An 18,738-nucleotide genomic window follows, 5' to 3' on the forward strand; every position below is an offset into this window, starting at 1 on the left:
AAATTAGATATTTCTGTATGTTCAATAAATTTGCTAAAATTCCTAAAAACATGGGATATTGTGTGCAGATTGGGTGTGAGAAAATACATGAAACCCATTTTGAATTAAGGCTGTAACACAACAAAATGTGGTATGAATACTTTCTGAAGGCATTTTATAAAAAGGCTTTCAAAATCAGTTTGATTCATAATGTGTGTTCAGATGGAGAAGTCCAAGGCCCAGTTTGTGGCAGTGAACAGTCTGGAGGACACGCAGGCGTTGCGCGCTGTGGCCTTTCACCCCACGGGGGCGCTGTACGCCGTGGGCTCCAACTCCAAAACCCTGCGCGTCTGTGCTTACCCAGACTCCCTCAACACAAGGTAACAAACTACCTGTACTCAGACCGGTCCCAAAACTAACAAAGTTCCTACCCAAAATGGCCACAAACCCCTGGTCCTGGAGAACTACAGGGTGTGGCCACAAACCCCTGGTCCTGGAGAGCTACAAGGTGTGGCCACAAACCCCTGGTCCTGGAGAACTACAGGGTGTGGCCACAAACCCCTGGTCCTGGAGAACTACAGGGTGTGGCCACAAACCCCTGGTCCTGGAGAACTACAGGGTGTGGCCACAAACCCCTGGTCCTGGAGAACTACAGGGTGTGGCCACAAACCCCTGGTCCTGGAGAACTACAGGGTGTGCAGGTGTTTGGTCCAGCCTAGTGTTGACATGCCTGATTCACAGATTAGGTGTATTAGTGCTGGGCTAGAACAAATGCCTGCTACTTACTGTTTCTCTCAAAGACCAACAGTGTTGGAAAGAAGCAGGTTTTATGCAAAACAGATGAAGCTTTCTGAAGCCCATTGGCTGTGTAATTGTTGTATGTTTTCTCCCGTTGATTTGTCTCCCTCTAGTGGGTCGGGCCCAGTCAAGCAGCCAGTGGTGCGCTTCAGAAGGAACAAGCATCACAAGGGTTCCATCTACTGTGTGGCCTGGAGTCACTGTGGACAACTGCTGGCCACAGGCTCCAATGATAAATATGTCAAAGTGCTGCCCTTCAACGCAGAAACCTGCAATGCCACAGGTATGTGCGTGTTATTTTTCATGTGTCTGCATTTGTCATCTTTTTAAAAAATTGTTTATTAACCCCTATTTAACTAGGCAAGTCAGTTATGAACAAATTCTTATTTTCAATGACGGCCTAGGAACAGTGGGTTAACTGCCTTGTTCAGGGGCAGAACGACAGAATTTTCCCTTGTCAGCTCGGGGATTCGATCTTGCAACCTTTGGATTAACAAGTCCAACGCTCTAACAACTAGGCTACACTGCCTGCCGTTTTGACTGAGGGTGTGTGTGTGTGTGCAGGGCCAGACCTGGAGTTCAGTATGCATGACGGCACCATCAGAGACCTGGCGTTCATGGAGGGTCCTGAGAGTGGAGGATCCATCCTGATCAGCGCCGGAGCCGGAGACTGTAACATCTACACCACTGACTGCCAGAGAGGACAGGGGCTGCACGCTCTCAGTGGGCATACAGGTGTGTGTGTGTGTACAAACACACACACACAGTCCACTCGAACAAGCACTTAACTATTAACACTTAACCAGAGAGATTATAATGTAATAATAATAATATCAGACTGATCAAATTCCAAATGCTTAATTTAGACAGTATCCAATTTGTATTTATTTGACTTAACCTTTAGTTAACCAGGAAGGGCTCATTGAGATTAAACTCTCTTTTTCAAGAGCGTCCTGGCCAAGATAGGCAGCACCAAGTCATTACAAACAAATTACAGACAGACAACATGAAAAACTACAAGTAATCTATTTGAATTCACAGGAGTATAAAACAGCAAATTAAAAACATTGACAGGTCAGGGAATCAGCCTCAAAATCCTTCATCAGTGATTTAAAAACACAAATCGGGGGAAAAAAAAAAGTTATTCCAGTTTAAAGTATTTTGTAAGGTGTTCCAAGACGATGGCGCAGAGTACATAAAAGCCCTTTTACCAAATTCAGTTTGGACATTTGGAACAGTTAGCAGGATAAAGTCCAGCGAGCGAAGAGACGACCCACCACATTTCTGAACAATAAAAATGCCCAAATAAAAAGGTAGTAAACCCAAAATGGCTTTGTAAATAAAAGTATACCAGTGACTGAGCCTACGAGTGACTAGAGAAGGCCAGCCAACCCTGGTATACAAAGTGCAGTGGTGCGTAAGGGTTTTGCAGTTTAAAATAAATCTCAAAGTGCCAGGGTAAAGAGTGTCAATTGATCTCAAACACTGAGCAGAAGCATTCATATATAAAATATCCCCATAGTCTAGTAAAGGCATAAATGTAGCTGATACCAGCCTCCTGGCTTCAAAAGAAAAACAGGACTTATTCCTAAAATAAAGTCAGAATTTCAGCTTCAATTTTTTGTAAGTTGTTGAATATGCAATTTAAAAGAGGCCGTCATCAATTAAAATTCCAAGATATGAGGTTAGAACCTCAATCTCCTTGCCCTGACAGGTAGTAATAGGTGGAAGGTTCAGAGGTCTATTTCTTGCATTAGAAAACACCATTAGTTTAGTTTTGTCAGTATTGAGGATAAGCTTCAATTGACACAAGGTATGTTGAACAGTATAAAAAGCAGTTTGCAAGTTCTGGAAAGCTTTTGTAAGAGACAAGGCACAACAGTAAATAACAGTATCATCAGCATAAAAATGAAGTTGTGCATTTTGGACATTTTGTCTAAATCATTTATATAAATAGTGAATAAGAGAGGACCAAGTACAGAGCCTTGGGGCACACCATTAAAGACAGACAATTTAACAGACATAAGCCCATCAAATTGAGTACACTGAGTTCTATCAGACAGATAGTTAGCAAACCATGCAACTGCATGCTCCGAAAGACAATCTCTGCCTTAGTGTAGCATGATCAACTGTATCAAAAGCCTTAGAGAGATCAATAAAAAGTGAGACACAGTGCTGTTTTTTGTCAATGGCTTCAGTGATATTTAAAACCTTCATGGCTGCTGTAATTGTGCTATGCTTCTTCCTGAAGCATGATTGGTACATTGATAAAATAGAGTTAGTAAATAAAAACTCTTAACTGTTCACTTACAAGGGTTTCAAGTATTTTCACCAGGGGTGACAGCTTTGAGATTGGCCTATAATTATTTAAAATAGTTGGATCTCCCCCTTTTAAAAGTGGTAGGACAAATGCTGATTTCCAGATCTTTGGAATTTCATTACATTCCAGGGTTAGATTGAACAGAGATGTACGTGGTTCAGCTATGAAATCAGCTGCCAGATTTAAAAAGCAGGGATCCAAAAGTTCAGGACCTGCAGGCTTTCTCTGATTTAAGGATTTCAGGGCTTTATGTACCTCCTGCACTGAGAATGGCAAAAAGCTAAAAGTTTGACCAGCTCTCACTGGTTCATCCACACAGGGTTGTACAGAGACAGAGGACACTGAATCAAACAGCCTACCAGATGATACAAAGTGCTCATTGAAACAATTCAGCATTTCAGTTGTCATATATAGCAACAGAGTCCTTCAAAACACATGACGGTAATTCATTAACAATATGGCGTTTATACTGTATCCATGTGTCCTTCTCCCAGGCCACATCCTGTCTCTGTACACGTGGGGTGGCTGGATGATCGCCACGGGCTCCCAGGATAAGACTGTCCGCTTCTGGGACCTGAGAGTCCCCAGCTGTGTGAGGGTGGTGGGGACAGCCCTGCATGGCTCTGGTAGGCATTCTGCTAGTCCCTGTCAATATGACTGGCACACCAGGCAACTGGACAAGAGTTGTAGATGACATGGTGATAAGCATCCGTTTTAAAACTGTTTCTGCCCAGTCTTCTTAATCTACCTGGGCAAGACTGAGCCGAAGGCTGGAAAATATGTCTGTGTAATGATACAGTTTACCCACAAGGGGGCACTGATAGTATTGTCAGTGGACTAACATTCACCTTAGCCTTAGATGTTACAAATGGGTTGAGTTCAATAGGGTGAAGATGTTGAGCTTATAACAGAACTTGTCCAATAAGAACATCAGTTTGTGTTTCCTGTTGCAAAGTGTTTTGCTACGTCGTGCCCTACTGGACAGACCCTTGTTGTTTGTTCTCAGGCAGTGCAGTGGCCTCGGTAGCTGTTGACCCCAGCGCTCGTCTCTTGGCAACGGGACAAGAGGACTGCAGCTGCATGCTCTATGACATCAGAGGAGGCCGGATGGTGCAGACGTACCGCCCACACACCAGCGACCTGCGCTCTGTCCGTTTCTCTCCCGGGGCACACTATCTGCTCACGGGTTCCTACGACAACAAAGTCATCATCACTGACCTGCAAGGTACCGCCTGGTCTGCTCGCGCACACACAAACCCAACAAGGTACCGCCTGGTCCACTCACGCACACACAAACCCAACAAGGTACCGTCTAGTCCGCTCGCTCACACACAAACCCAACAAGGTACCGCCTGGTCCGCTCACGCACACACAAACCCAACAAGGTACCACCTGGTCCGCTCACGCACACACAAACCCAACAAGGTACCGTCTAGTCCGCTCGCTCACACACAAACCCAACAAGGTACAGCCTGGTCCGCTCACGCACACACAAACCCAACAAGGTACCACCTGGTCCGCTCACGCACACACAAACCCAACAAGGTACCGCCTAGTCCGCTCGCTCACACACAAAGCCAACAAGGTACCGCCTGGTCCGTGCGCACACAACAAGGTACCGCCTGGTCCACTCGCGCACACACAAACCCAACAAGGTACCGGCTGGTCCGCTCGCGCACACACAAACACAAGAAGGTAACGCCTGGTCCGCACTCACACACAAACCCAACAAAGTAACGCCTGGTCCGCACTCACACACAAACCCAACAAGGTACCGCCTGATCCGCGAACACACAAGTGCTTCATATACTGTGTAACACAACAGCTTTCTCTATTGTGAAGACCTTTGTTTGGTTTACTTGTAGTTTTTTTTTTTGTCTTGACTGCTTTGCTCATGTAGTCAGATGTTGACATCATCATCATCCTGACTGCCCCCCCCCCCCCCCCCCCCGGTCTCTACATGGCTCTGAAGTGTGCACTGAAGTGTGTGCACTTTCCCACTCATTCTCATGGATTTGACAAGGGTGCAAACTCCCCAGGTGAAGGCTTTCAAATAGATGACGGGCATGTGTTAATGCACACTTCAGGAGATGAGTGACGAATGGTGATGCAGCCCTACAGTTAGTGTGGAGGCCACGTGCCTCATGGTGTGTGTGTGTGTGTGTGTGTGTGTGTTAATGAATCACCAGGTGACCTGACGAAGCAGCTTCCTCTGACGGTGGCGGCGGAGCACGGTGACAAGGTCATCCAATGTAGGTGGCACACGCACGACCTCTCCTTCCTGTCCTCCTCCGCAGACAGGACAGTCAAACTCTGGGCCCAGTGTCCATGACACTGCTGGCTGGCACTGGGAACACTGGAAACCACAGCTCTTAAATCTGGTGTTACTGGGAACACTGGCCACCACAACGAGCACAACACACAGTCCACATCCTTGGACATACCTGCCCCTATACCCCTCCGCAAGGCTCTTAGAGGTGTGTGCTACATGTATAGTAATGCTGTGTCATTTATCCTTTAGCATCTGTGCCTCATGCTAACAGTAGAGCTATACAAAACCACCTTATTTTGACTGTAATGATACGGCGACACCTCTATAGTCCTGTTGAAAATAATATACTCATCAAATGCATCATAGTCTACACTCGCTTAAAGCACACCACAGTCCCTCCTGTTGTTTTCATATCGTCCAGTTTTTAGTTTTTGTTCTGACGGATGCAGAATGCCTTATATAGCCCATTCAAACCACATTATGTGAATCATATGGTGCCTTGGGTAAAAGTTTTGAATGTGTCGGTGTACATTTTCAGCTTCAAGATGGATGCAAGAAAGGAGGCCTTTCATTTCTAAAGCTTTATCTTGACATGTTCTTATTTAATAACAGCTCGTAAATGTTTTAGGATTAAAATAATCTTGACGTAAATTGTTGTTAGTAGTACTTATGTCACTTATCAAAGATCTCAAACTTGGGAATACATGGCGTTCTTGAAGTATAAGATAATTGTATCATATGTTGTTGGAGGATTGTGTTTGGGATTTCATCTGCGTGTGGATTTTTGTAAATGAATTGTATAAATATTGAATGGGGTATCTTTTATGTAATATTGTAACAATTGTTAATGACATTTTAATGAACAGTATTTCAGTTGGGCTGAAGCTTGCTTGGATGGTAAATGATAAAGACTGACCTTTTTATGGTTGTTTTTGGACAGAAATTATGACTGATGGAAAAAGCACTTTGCCCATCTGTGAATGGGAATATATGGAGCGATGTTAGTGCTATCGGAAATTAAATCCCGATACATTTTTTTTGGGTGGCACTAATATCACACCATGGGAATAGGCAGAGGGTCGGTTTTAACTGTACTGTAAAATGTGAAGCCTTTGCCTAGGCTAAAAGGTTTTTTATACACATACATAGAAATACATATTAGAGGAAATTAACTTTGTCATGTACCGTATTAAAGTAAAGAGGGTATCAACACTGCACATTTGGAGAACTTAGCTGTGTCAAAGTAGGACTGTGTGTCAGTTTCCCTGCACAAGTAGTTCAAGGGTATAATAGTTAGTGATTTTTTTTTGGTGTACTTAAAAGATAAATTAAATGCAACTACGACATCAAATGTTCTCTCTTGCATTGATTGCAGTTCAGTTAGTTGGTCACTTGACATGTACACTGCCTTCAGAGAGTATTCACAACCCCTTGAATATGTTTGTTTGTTTTTTTTACACATTTTGTTGTTAGTCTGAATTTTAAATGGGTTACATGTTGTTTTTCCCCCCCACTGGCCTACACACAATATCCCCATAATGGCAAAGTGAAATGAATTTACAAATGTATTAAAAATTAAAAGTTGAAATTTCTTGAGTCAAGTATTCAACCCCTTTTTGTTATGGCAAGCCTAAATAAGTTCAGGAGTAAAAATGTGCTTAACAAGTCACATAGGTTGCATGGACTCACTCTGTGGGCAGTAATAGTGTTTTAACATGAGGTAGTCGTTTAAAAAAATAATCTCTGTACCCCACACATATAAGTAAGGTCCCTCAGTCGAGCAGTGAGTTTCAACCACAAAGACCAGGGAGGTTTTCCAATGCCTTGCAAAGGACACCTATGGGTAGATGGGGAAATATTTTTTTAAAGCAGACATTGAATATCCCTTTGAGCATGGTGAAGTTATTCATTACACTTTGGATAGTGTATCAATATACATCGTCACGATACAGGTGTCCTACCTAACTCAGTTGCCAGAGAGGTAGGAAACCGCTCAAGAATTTCACCTTGAGGCCAATAGTAACTTTAAAACAGTCAGAGTTTAATGACTGTGATAGAAAACTGAGGATGGATCAACAACATTGTAGTTACAGTGCCTTGCGAAAGTATTCGGCCCCCTTGAACTTTGCGACCTTTTGCCACATTTCAGGCTTCAAACATAAATATATAAAACTGTATTTTTTTGTGAAGAATCAACAACAAGTGGGACACAATCATGAAGTGGAACGACATTTATTGGATATTTCAAACTTTTTTAACAAATCAAAAACTGAAAAATTGGGTGTGCAAAATTATTCAGCCCCCTTAAGATAATACTTTGTAGCGCCACCTTTTGCTGCGATTACAGCTGTATGTCGCTTGGGGTATGTCTCTATCAGTTTTGCACATCGAGAGACTGAATTTTTTTCCCATTACTCCTTGCAAAACAGCTCGAGCTCAGTGAGGTTGGATGGAGAGCATTTGTGAACAGCAGTTTTCAGTTCTTTCCACAGATTCTCGATTGGATTCAGGTCTGGACTTTGACTTGGCCATTCTAACACCTGGATATGTTTATTATTGAACCATTCCATTGTAGATTTTGCTTTATGTTTTGGATCATTGTATTGTTGGAAGACAAATCTCCAATCTCAGGTCTTTTGCAGACTCCATCAGGTTTTCTTCCAGAATGGTCCTGTATTTGGCTCCATCCATCTTCCCATCAATTTTAACCATCTTCCCTGTCCCTGCTGAAGAAAAGCAGGCCCAAACCATGATGCTGCCACCACCATGTTTGACAGTGGAGATGGTGTGTTCAGAGCTGTGTTGCTTTTACGCCAAACATAACGTTTTGCATTGTTGCCAAAAAGTTACATTTTGGTTTCATCTGACCAGAGCACCTTCTTCCACATGTTTGGTGTGTCCCCCAGGTGGCTTGTGGCAAACTTTAAACAACACTTTTTATGGATATCTTTAAGAAATGGCTTTCTTCTTGCCACTCTTCCATAAAGGCCAGATTTGTGCAATATACGACTGATTGTTGTCCTATGGACAGAGTCTCCCACCTCAGCTGTAGATCTCTGCAGTTCATCCAGAGTGATCATGGGCCTCTTGGCTGCATCTCTGATCAGTCTTCTCCTTGTATGAGCTGAAAGTTTAGAGGGACGGCCAGGTCTTGGTAGATTTGCAGTGGTCTGATACTCCTTCCATTTCAATATTATCGCTTGCACAGTGCTCCTTGGGATGTTTAAAGCTTGGGAAATCTTTTTGTATCCAAATCCGGCTTTAAACTTCTTCACAACAGTATATCGGACCTGCCTGGTGTGTTCCTTGTTCTTCATGATGCTCTCTGCGCTTTTAACGGACCTCTGAGACTATCACAGTGCAAGTGCATTTATACGGAGACTTGATTACACACAGGTGGATTGTATTTATCATCATTAGTCATTTAGGTCAACATTGGATCATTCAGAGATCCTCACTGAACTTCTGGAGAGAGTTTGCTGCACTGAAAGTAAAGGGGCTGAATAATTTTGCACGCCCAATTTTTCAGTTTTTGATTTGTTAAAAAAGTTTGAAATATCCAATAAATGTCGTTCCACTTCATGATTGTGTCCCACTTGTTGTTGATTCTTCACAAAAAAAATACAGTTTTATATCTTTATGTTTGAAGCCTGAAATGTGGCAAAAGGTCGCAAAGTTCAAGGGGGCCGAATACTTTCGCAAGGCACTGTACTTCACAATACTAACCTAATTGACAGAGTGAAAAGAAGGAAGTCTCTACAGAGTCCAAATATATATATTTTTGCAATAAGGCACTAAAGTAAAACTGCAAAAAAAAATCGTCAAAGAACAGATTAGTTCCAAACCTGGATGAGGATACATTGGGGTGTATGCTGCTTTATTTATGTGTAGGAATATGGCTGTAATCACTGCCAAAGGTGATTCTAACACGTATTCAATCGGGGTTGAATACTTATCTAATCAATATATATATATATATATATATTTTTTTGTACAAATGTTATTTTTATTACACTTTGACAGAGTATTTTGTGTAGGTCATTGACAAAAAAACGACAAATCCATTTTAATCTCACTTTTGTAAAAACATTTTGAAAAAAGTCCAGGGTTGTAAATACTTTCTGAATGCAGTATGTCACGACTACATTTGTTTTATTTCTTTTAAAAATATTTGTTCTTTCTTCCCATTTTAATATTACATAGTATTTTGTGTAGATTTATTGAGGGGGGAGAAAAAAAAGACCAATTTTAATCCTTTGTATGTAACACAAAATGTGAAGAAATCCAAGGGGTCTGAATACTTTTGCAAGGCACTGTATTTGTTAAAACAGCTTTCCATGCCCCTCAACAATAGAGCTGTTAACAAGATAACCAAGCAAGACACAATTACTAACACCATTTTGTGATTGCGTGTAATCTTGCTTGCATTTGTGGCTCATTGGATTGTCAAATCTGGACCATCTCAGGGGCAGTTGCCACGGCCTGTATAAAATACCACAAAATGTGGATCGATGGCTTGACGCCGGGTAAAAATGTGCATGGAGGGAGTTGGTCCCTAAATTCCTGAATGGAAGTAACGTTTCAACCATCAGGATGAGTTTATTAATCTCCCATGTCAGAATTCAAAAGCAGCCACCAGTAGTATCAATAGGATTGAATGGGAGTGGTTTACTAGCCCATTGTGCACGTTCCCAGAATCGTATTGTGGTGAGCACAATCATATATTCAAGATGTGACATGGTGACATGTAAAGCATGATCGATTCAATATGAATTTACTTCTAACGCCTTTATCTATACGTGTTGTTCATTGATTGAAGGCTATTTGAGAAGAAACACAGGAAGAACGATAGATATACCGTTGTTTAGAAATAATAGAATGCTCGATCGATAGCGTGACCATGAAAGACAAAATGGTTCTTAGATGCGATTAGCCCAAGAGATGGTACGTCGCACTTCATCATCGTAGGCTACTGCTACTGTTGGTCTTGGTTCTTCCAGGAAAAGCATGTTGAGTCTGTCAATATTGTGTTGAATAGTAGAGATTGACAAAAAGTCATGTAATACAGCAATGGGCTATTCCTACAGGTATCAACACACATCAACTGTCATGTTCAGTGATGCAAAAGATATACCAAGAACCAAATTTGTGACCCCCCCCCCACACACACACTTTTATTTGTTCATTCTTGTTGTTGGACATCAAATTCTGTAAAATCACCAGGATTTAGGAAATCCTTTCCCAAGTATTCCCACACATAAATAAAGAGGCATGTCAATATCCCAACGTAGCCTAATCAAGGTTTGGAATTATTCTGTTTTTGTCAAATACTATACCTGTTTGGGATTCTTGCGGTCAATGTGCAGCGTGCAAATGATTTATAACTGTGTTCCGCCCCGACCATCCGCTCAAGGAAACATCAACCCTGAAAGTTATTGGTGTGTTTTCAAAAACGTGCAAAGTCTCTCTTCTTTGCAGTAAAGGTTGGTACACTTAAGAGCCCCGACACCAGTAGAAATCCACTTTTTTGAGCTGAAAGATGACGACCAGGAGGTTACCCATGATGTTGCACAATGATTTAAGTCAATAAATCATTGTTTTAGTCAAAGTATGATATATTTGGGGCGCGACAAATCCAAACTGCCCACTTGCGTATCTTTTCCTATGATGTGACATACAAATTATTTAACATTTAGTTTCAGGGCTGGGTTTTGTTTGACTGTTACCACCCACCAGCATGGCATTGTTTTATTAATTTATTAACAGCTGCAAATGTCTTCCTCTTTGTGGCTAAGATGAGCCAAACATTCAATTAAAATAGCACATTTTTGTTTTTCCACCATTTTGTTTTCTCCAGAAAATGATCATATTTTTCACGTATTTTTGGGCAAGTCTGTATTTAATCAAATATATGGCAATTTTATAAATGGTATACAGCAGTGGAGGCTCCTCAGAGGAGGAAGGTGAGGACCATCCTCCTCAGTGAATTTCATAAAATTAAAAAACTAAAACTATACTAAATATATTCACATCAACAAATAATTGATTAAAACACACCATCTTGTAATGAAGATCTACAGTAGCCTCAACAGCACTCTGTAGGGTAGCATCATGGTATAGCCGGAGGACAGCTAGCTTCCTTCCTCCTCTTGGTACATTGACTTCAATACAAAACCTTGGAGGCTCATGGTTCTCACCCCCTTCCATAGACTTACAGTGAGGACGGACATCACCCTATCAGGGCTCTCGCAGCATGAACTGGCATGTTGTCCACCCAATCAAAGGATCAGAGAATGAATCTAGTACTGAATGGATAAGCTACAGCTAGCTAGCACTGCAGTGCATAAAATGCAGTGAGTAGTTGACTCACTCAAATTAATTTCTCAAAAAATTAAGGAGAAGCAAGAGCGAGAGTCATTTTTTCAGGTTCACTTAGCTAGCAAATGCAGCTGGCAAGTTTAGTTACTCAAAAACCCATCTCAAACAGAGGGATTCTATGTTAGCTAACTGGCTATGACTATCCAACACAACACTGGAACTCTTCCGTGTCATGGTAAGCTTTTAGTTTTATTAATGTACTGCTTCCGGGGCCCACCCGGCTAACTGCTTACTGACTATACACTAACGTTACTGCATGATTATAGCAGGTTTAATAACGCATTAGTTCTATTAGCTGTGTTGACTAGGGTGTTACATTAGCTAATATGGATTAGCCAAAGTAACGTGTGTAGGCTGTGTGTAGCAGTTATGATATGATTTGGCTTAGGTTTTTTTGCCTGGTCACATAGGGCTGATGTGTTAGTTCATTGCAGTCCACAAACAAAGGGAAAATGTGAGTACATAGGGGCCTAGAATGAATACAACATGGCTGCTATGGAAGTGAACTGTGTTTATGCAGTTAGTGTATTCATTCCGCCGAGTCTGTTGCAAAGCGTTTCTTAAACGGAACGAAACTGATAAAAATACCTGAATTTGTCCAATAGAAACTCTCATTTGCAACTGTTGGACTAATGATTACACCCTAGATAAGCTAGACGCAGGCAAGAGAGTGCAGGGCGGTATTCAATGTGTCACTGTCTGTCCATGTGTCACTATCTGTCATCTCAAATCTTTCTCTCGACCTGTGTGCACCTATGTTGTAGCAACTTCATGATGGGTATAGGGAAAATATGAGTATCATGTAGTAGCCTAAACCTATCGATGTTACATTGAACTGGGTGAATGGAATATGAATGACAGTCATCTAACGCGCTGTAAAGAAAGAAGGCCATGTGTAACAGTATAACTTTAGACATTCCCCTCGCCCATACCCGGGCGCGAACCAGGGACCCTCTGCACACATCAACAACTGACACCCACGAAGCATCGTTACCTATCGCTCCACAAAAGCCGTGGCCCTTGCAGAGCAAGGGGAACTACTACTTCAAGGTCTCAGAGCAAGTGACGTCACCGATTGAAAAGCTATTTAGCGCGCACCGCTAACTAAGCTAGCCGTTTCACATCCGTTACACATGCTCATGAGAAAGGTATATTGTCCTCCCTCATCATAAACGGCCCTGACCGCCACTGGTATTACAATGTCTCAGCAAGTATTCATACCCTTTGACTTATTCCACATTTTGTGTTAAAGCCTGATTTCAAAATTGATTAAATATGTTTTTTTTTCCCCCCCCCAAACATTTACACACAATACCCCATAATGACAAAGTGAAAACGTTGTGAACATGTTGCTAATTTATTGAAAATGAAATACAGATATGACAGCCCTGAGTCAATACTTTGTCGAAGCACCTTTGGCAGCAATTACAACGGAGTCTTTCAGGGCAAATCTCTAAGAGCTTTTCCACACCGGGATTCTGTAACGTTTACCTAACGTTTACCTATTACGCTTTTCTAAATTCTTCAACCTCTGTCAAACTGGTTGTTGATCATTGCTAGACAACCATTTCCAGGTCTTGCCATAGATTCTCAAACAGATTTATGTCAAAACTGTAACTCAGCCACTCTCACTGTCTCCATGGTAAGCAATTCCAGTGTAGATGTGGCCTTGTGTTTTAGATTATTTTCCTGCTTAAAGGTGAATTCATCTCCCAGTGTCTGGTGGAAAGCAGACTGAACCAAGATTTTCTCTAGGATTTTGCCTGTGCTTAACACTTTGTATACAGGACAAAAAAGTTGATTGGTTTTCCAATTTTTCTGTAGTATTACTTTTTTTCGTTTTGCAAACAGGCTGCATGTTTTGGAATATAAAAATTGTGCTTCCTTTTCAATTATTATTGTGGAGTAACTACAAATGTTTTGATCTATCCTCAGTTTTCTCCTCTATCACAGCCATTAAACCCTGTAACTGTTTTAAAGTCACCATTGGCATCATGGTGAAATCTCTGAGCAGTTTCCTTCCTCTCTGGCAACTGATTAGGAAGGACACCTGTATCTTTCTACTGACTGGGTATATTGATACACCATCCAAAGTGTAATTAATAACTTCATGTTCAAAGGGATATTCAATGTCTGTTTTTATTTTTTTTAATACCAATCTACCAATACATGCCCTTCTTTGTGAGGCATTGGAAAACCTCCCTGATCTTTGTGGTTGAATCGGTGTTTGAAATTCACTGCTCGACTGAGGGACCTTACATATAATTGTATGTGTTGGGTACAGAGATGAGGTAGTCATTCAAAAATATTAGGAAACATTTTACTCCTGAACGTATTTAGGCGTTTCCATGACAAAGGGGTTGAATACTTGACTCAAGAGGAAAAATATTTTTCAATCCACTTTGACATTATGGGGTATTGCGTGTAGGCCAGTGACAAGAGAAAACAAAATGTTATCCGTTTTAAATGATGTCTGTAACTCAACAAAATTTGGAAGGAGTCAAGTTTCTGAATAGTGAATAGTTTCTGAAGGCACTAAGTGTTCAGCCCGTCTTTAGGTAAGCCTAAATTAGTTCAGGAGTTTAAAAAAAAAGTTAATAATGAGTCAATGTAAATCATAGGGATTGATGTTTGAATAACCTCTCCTCTGTCCCCCATAAATCCAACATCTAAGGTCCCTCAGTCAAGTATTGAATTTGAACCAGATTCAACTACAAAGATCAGGGAGCTTTTCAAAAGACTCATAAAGAAGGGCAGTGATTGGTAGATGGATAACAATGAATCAGACATTGAATAAGCATGGTCAAGTTAATAATTATGTTGTGGATTATGTATTAAACCACCCAGAAACATGAAAGATAGTCATCCTGAACTGAGCTGCAGGAGAGGAAGGAAACTGCTTGGTGATTTAAAAAAAAAAAAACAGCTATAGAGTTCAATGGCTGTCAAGAGACAACTGAGGATGGATCCAAGTCATTGTAGTGACTTCACAATAATGACCTAAATGACAGAGTGAAAAGAACATAAATATCCAGAATAAAAAGATTCCAAAAACATGCATCTTATCTTGTATGCAACAAGTGTAGCGGACGTCTTAAATGACCAACGATGAGGACAGACAATCATTCACCAATCAGGATATTAACTTTATAGAAAATATGTTATTGATCAAGCCATCAGTCACTGGCTTTATCAATAAGTGCATCGAGGACATCGTCCCCACAGTGACTGTACGCACATACACCAACCAGAAGCCATGGATTACAGGCAACATTTGCACTGAGCTAAAGGGTAGAGCTGCCGCGTTCAAGGAGCGAGACTCTTAATACCCTGACTAGACCACTCGCGTTGCAAAATAAATGCAGGAATCTGTGTTAATCAATTATTACACCCACACTGATCACGTACGTCAACGAGCGTCTGCGATGCCAAGGGCTAAAATAGAAGTAATTCCTATTTCTGACGCAGATCGCGCTGCGAGTCCTGCCTCTCCCATCTCCTCATTGGTTTATAGAAGCAGGTACCCATGTGCCATCTCCTCAATTGGTTATACCCACGTGGATGATTGAAAAACAAACTTTGTTGCCGCTAGTTGTGGTAAAACTATGAACGTTTAGATGCCAATCACCATATAAGTTCAAAGATGAAACAGCCTGGGAGGAGGAGAGGTGACTAGAAACGATTCGGTTGACCGTTTTATGTGTAGATTAATTGTCAGAGTAGAGGACCTTGTGCATTTTAGGTAAAATAACAATCCCAGGACAAATTAGCTAGCAACAGCAAGCTAGCTATATATGACAAATTAGCTAGAAAGTGCAAGCTAGCTAGCTAAATTGCCATACATGTTTACTGCTTATTGACCGGTCCCCAAATTAATGTAATTGGTTCAGAGTTTGTTTTGATATTTTAACCTGCGTGTCCTGATCGCATTTGGTGTGGGGGGACAAAATAAATGTATGCACGATGGCGCACGCGCACAGCCGGTTTGGGTTCCGTGTAACCCGGAAGCTTATAAGAAATTCCGCTATGCCCTCCGACGAACAATCAAACAGGCAAAGCATCAATACAGGACTTAGTGACAGTGACACGAGCCTACCAGACAAACTACTTCTAAGCTCGCTTCGAGGCAAACACTGAAACATGCATGAGAGCATCAGCTGTTCCGGACGACTGTGTGATCACGCACTCAGTCAATGTGAGTAAGACCTTTAAAAAAGGTCAACATTCACAAGGCGGCAGGGCCAGACAGATTACCAGAACATGTACTCCGAGCATGTGCTGACCAACTGGCAAGTGTCTTCACTGACATTTTCAACCTCTCCCTGTCTGTAATACAAACATGTTTCAAGCAGACCACCATAGTCCCTGTGCCCAAGAACACTAAGGTAACCTGCCTAAATGACTATCGATCCGTAGCACTCACATCTCTAGCCATGAAATGCTTTGAAAGGCTGATCATGGCTCACATCAACACCATTATCCCCTTACACACCTAGGCAAAAGGAACACAAATGAGAATGCTATTCATTGACTACAGATCAACACCATAATGCCATCAAAGCTCATCACTAAGCTAAGGACCCTGGGACTAAACACCTCCCTCTGCAACTGGATCCTGGACGTCCTGACGGGCCGCCCCCAGGTGGTAAGGGTAGGTCACAACATATCCGCCACGCTGATCCTCAACATGGGGGCCCCTCAGGGTTGTGTACTCAGTCCCCTCCTGTACTCCCTGTTCACTCATGTCTGCACGTCCAGGCACGACTCCCAACACCATCAATAAGTTTGCTGACGACAACAGTGGTAGGCCTGATCACTGACAATGAGACAGCCTATAGGAAGGGAGGTCAGAGACCTGACCGTGTGATGCCAGGACAACAATCTCTCCCTCAACGTGATCAGCCACGCTAGTTAGACTGTTCTCTCTGCTACCGCACGGCAAGTGGTACCGGCGCGCCAAGTCGAGGTCCAAAAGGCTTCTTAACAGCTTCTACCCCCAAGCTATAAGACTCCTGAACAGCTACCCAGACTATTTGCATTGTTATTTTGTTTTACTTAACTGCATTGTTGGTTAAGCGCTTGTAAGTAAGCATTTCACTGTAAGGTGAAATTGTATTTGGTGCCTGTGACAATTAAAATTCGACTTGATTTATTGAAAAAGTATTGAAAACAGGGGTGCCAATAATTTTTACCCCTAGATTTTGTTTGAACTAAATCTGTTTCTCTGAGCAATTGTATTAGTAAAAAATAAAAAATAAAAAATACAAGTTTTTTTTTGTTTTTGCATGTAATATTCGTTCAGTATTTGTATGTTTTTTGCTCATCTTTATCAAGGGTGCCAATAATTTCAGACCCCCACTGCTTGATATATCCAGTTTCATGAAATAAATACTTTGAAAGTTTCTTAATTTCACAGATTTGTAGGTTTATTATGCAACGGAATTAGATTAATCTTACAAAATATGATTTTAACAAACGATCATGGTACATCAATGACTCCTTACACAGGGCACTTCCGTTAAATGTAGGTCATAGCTGCTGAATTGCTTGAGCCCTAAAAATGGAATGATGAAAATTGACACAGGACATAGTGTGGATTGTGGACACTGCTACAGCTGATTCAGAGTAACTTGTTGCTATAAGCACCTCAAATCATCTGACCTACTAATTTGAATAATCATATGGCCTTCATCCCAACAGACATTATCCACAGTATGACAATGTCAACATGCCATTTTGAAAAGAGCGCAAATTCCGTGCGGGGGGGGGGGGGGACCAAATCTGAGACTGACCAAGATTCAAAACCGTTTTAGAACAGGATTTGGGTCAGATTTTCCTCAGGTCACACAGTTAATAAGTTTAAATGAGTTTACCTTTTATCAGATGGTCGGTCTGCTAAAAGGTTAGACTCAGCAATATGAAATTATCATGCAGAACAGGATGACAACCAACTATTAGCTTGAGGCACGCCACACTTTTTAATGATTTCATATTGCTGAGTGTACCTTTTAATACTTAAAAAGGTGCACCTGCAGACTCCACATGGATTCAAAATCATTGGATTGGTGAAAGCACTGGCTGAAGGGAAAATAAATCGGGTCCCTGAAATATCCTTCAAGAGAGACTGCTTCCCTTAAACCTCTTGGGCTTGAGGACCATTGGGCCACTCTTTGCCAGGATACTGGGCGGCATTCTGAAACCACCTCCTCTCCACCGCCTCCTTGCCCAGTTCCCAAAGTCGGCAAAGATGGCGGGTGCCCGTCTTGGTGGTGATCATGAGGTAATCTTTGTTCTCCGGGTGCTGCACCACAGTGTGGCGGGCAACAACCAGGGACTGGCAGAAGCGACAGAGCACCAGCAGGTAGAGTGCGTCCCTCTCGGCTTCGTTGAGGGGAATAACACTCTCCCAGCCGGCTAGCACGTCTCTTGCCACATCCAGAGGTGTGGGGTTCTCGATCATCATGTACATGATGGTGATGGCCAGCTCGAACACGTAGTAGCCGCTGCTCATGTCCCCAAAGTCCAGGATGCCAGAGATTTTGTAGGCTGTTGAATCGTCTGGTTGCACCAAGATGTTGTGGTCATTGAAGTCACCATGGTTGATGCCTACAGAGACAAATGCACATTTACTTGACATATCAAACATGCACGCGCAATAGTACCAGACGTTTGCTCAAATAGTAATTAAAATCGTTTAAATGTTTTGAGCGTTTGCGTGAGTCTACCTAGAGTACCAAATGGGCATGGTTTGTACTTTGGTGGCCTATTCCATTGGTTCCATTGCACTGAGTAAACTCAATAACGCCCAGTGAAAGTCTGAAAGAAAACCAATATTATTTGACCCCAGGTCTGATTTCACCGCTCAGTTTTAAACCATTACATTCTCCACCTGCATCAGTACCTGACCTGTCAATCATTACAACAGACTGGTTACATTGTTAAATTTAAAGGTCATATTTATTGTGGCATGCAATGGAAAACAAAAAATGTG

At 41.8% G+C, this 18,738-nt stretch overlaps 2 protein-coding genes across 2 annotated transcripts in view; one reads left to right on the top strand and one right to left on the bottom strand.

Moving 5' to 3' along the window:
* The window catches only part of LOC139417520 (WD repeat domain 47b), a 47,428-nt gene extending 41,638 nt beyond the window's left edge, over positions 1 to 5,790 (top strand). The window contains 6 exon segments of the mRNA XM_071166797.1: positions 208 to 359; positions 891 to 1,060; positions 1,342 to 1,512; positions 3,592 to 3,723; positions 4,104 to 4,322; positions 5,287 to 5,790. Coding sequence (XP_071022898.1) covers positions 208 to 359; positions 891 to 1,060; positions 1,342 to 1,512; positions 3,592 to 3,723; positions 4,104 to 4,322; positions 5,287 to 5,429 — 987 coding nt within the window. The 3' untranslated portion in view covers positions 5,430 to 5,790.
* A 7,300-nt stretch (positions 5,791 to 13,090) lies between these two features.
* LOC139417624 (hydroxylysine kinase, tandem duplicate 2) overlaps positions 13,091 to 18,738 on the bottom strand; it is a 32,858-nt gene continuing 27,210 nt past the window's right edge. The window contains exon 5 of the mRNA XM_071166849.1: positions 13,091 to 18,353. Coding sequence (XP_071022950.1) covers positions 17,881 to 18,353 — 473 coding nt within the window. The 3' untranslated portion in view covers positions 13,091 to 17,880. The remainder of the gene's footprint in view (positions 18,354 to 18,738) is intronic.

This window comes from Oncorhynchus clarkii, chromosome 1 (assembly GCF_045791955.1).
Source record: "Oncorhynchus clarkii lewisi isolate Uvic-CL-2024 chromosome 1, UVic_Ocla_1.0, whole genome shotgun sequence".
NCBI lineage: Eukaryota > Metazoa > Chordata > Actinopteri > Salmoniformes > Salmonidae > Oncorhynchus > Oncorhynchus clarkii.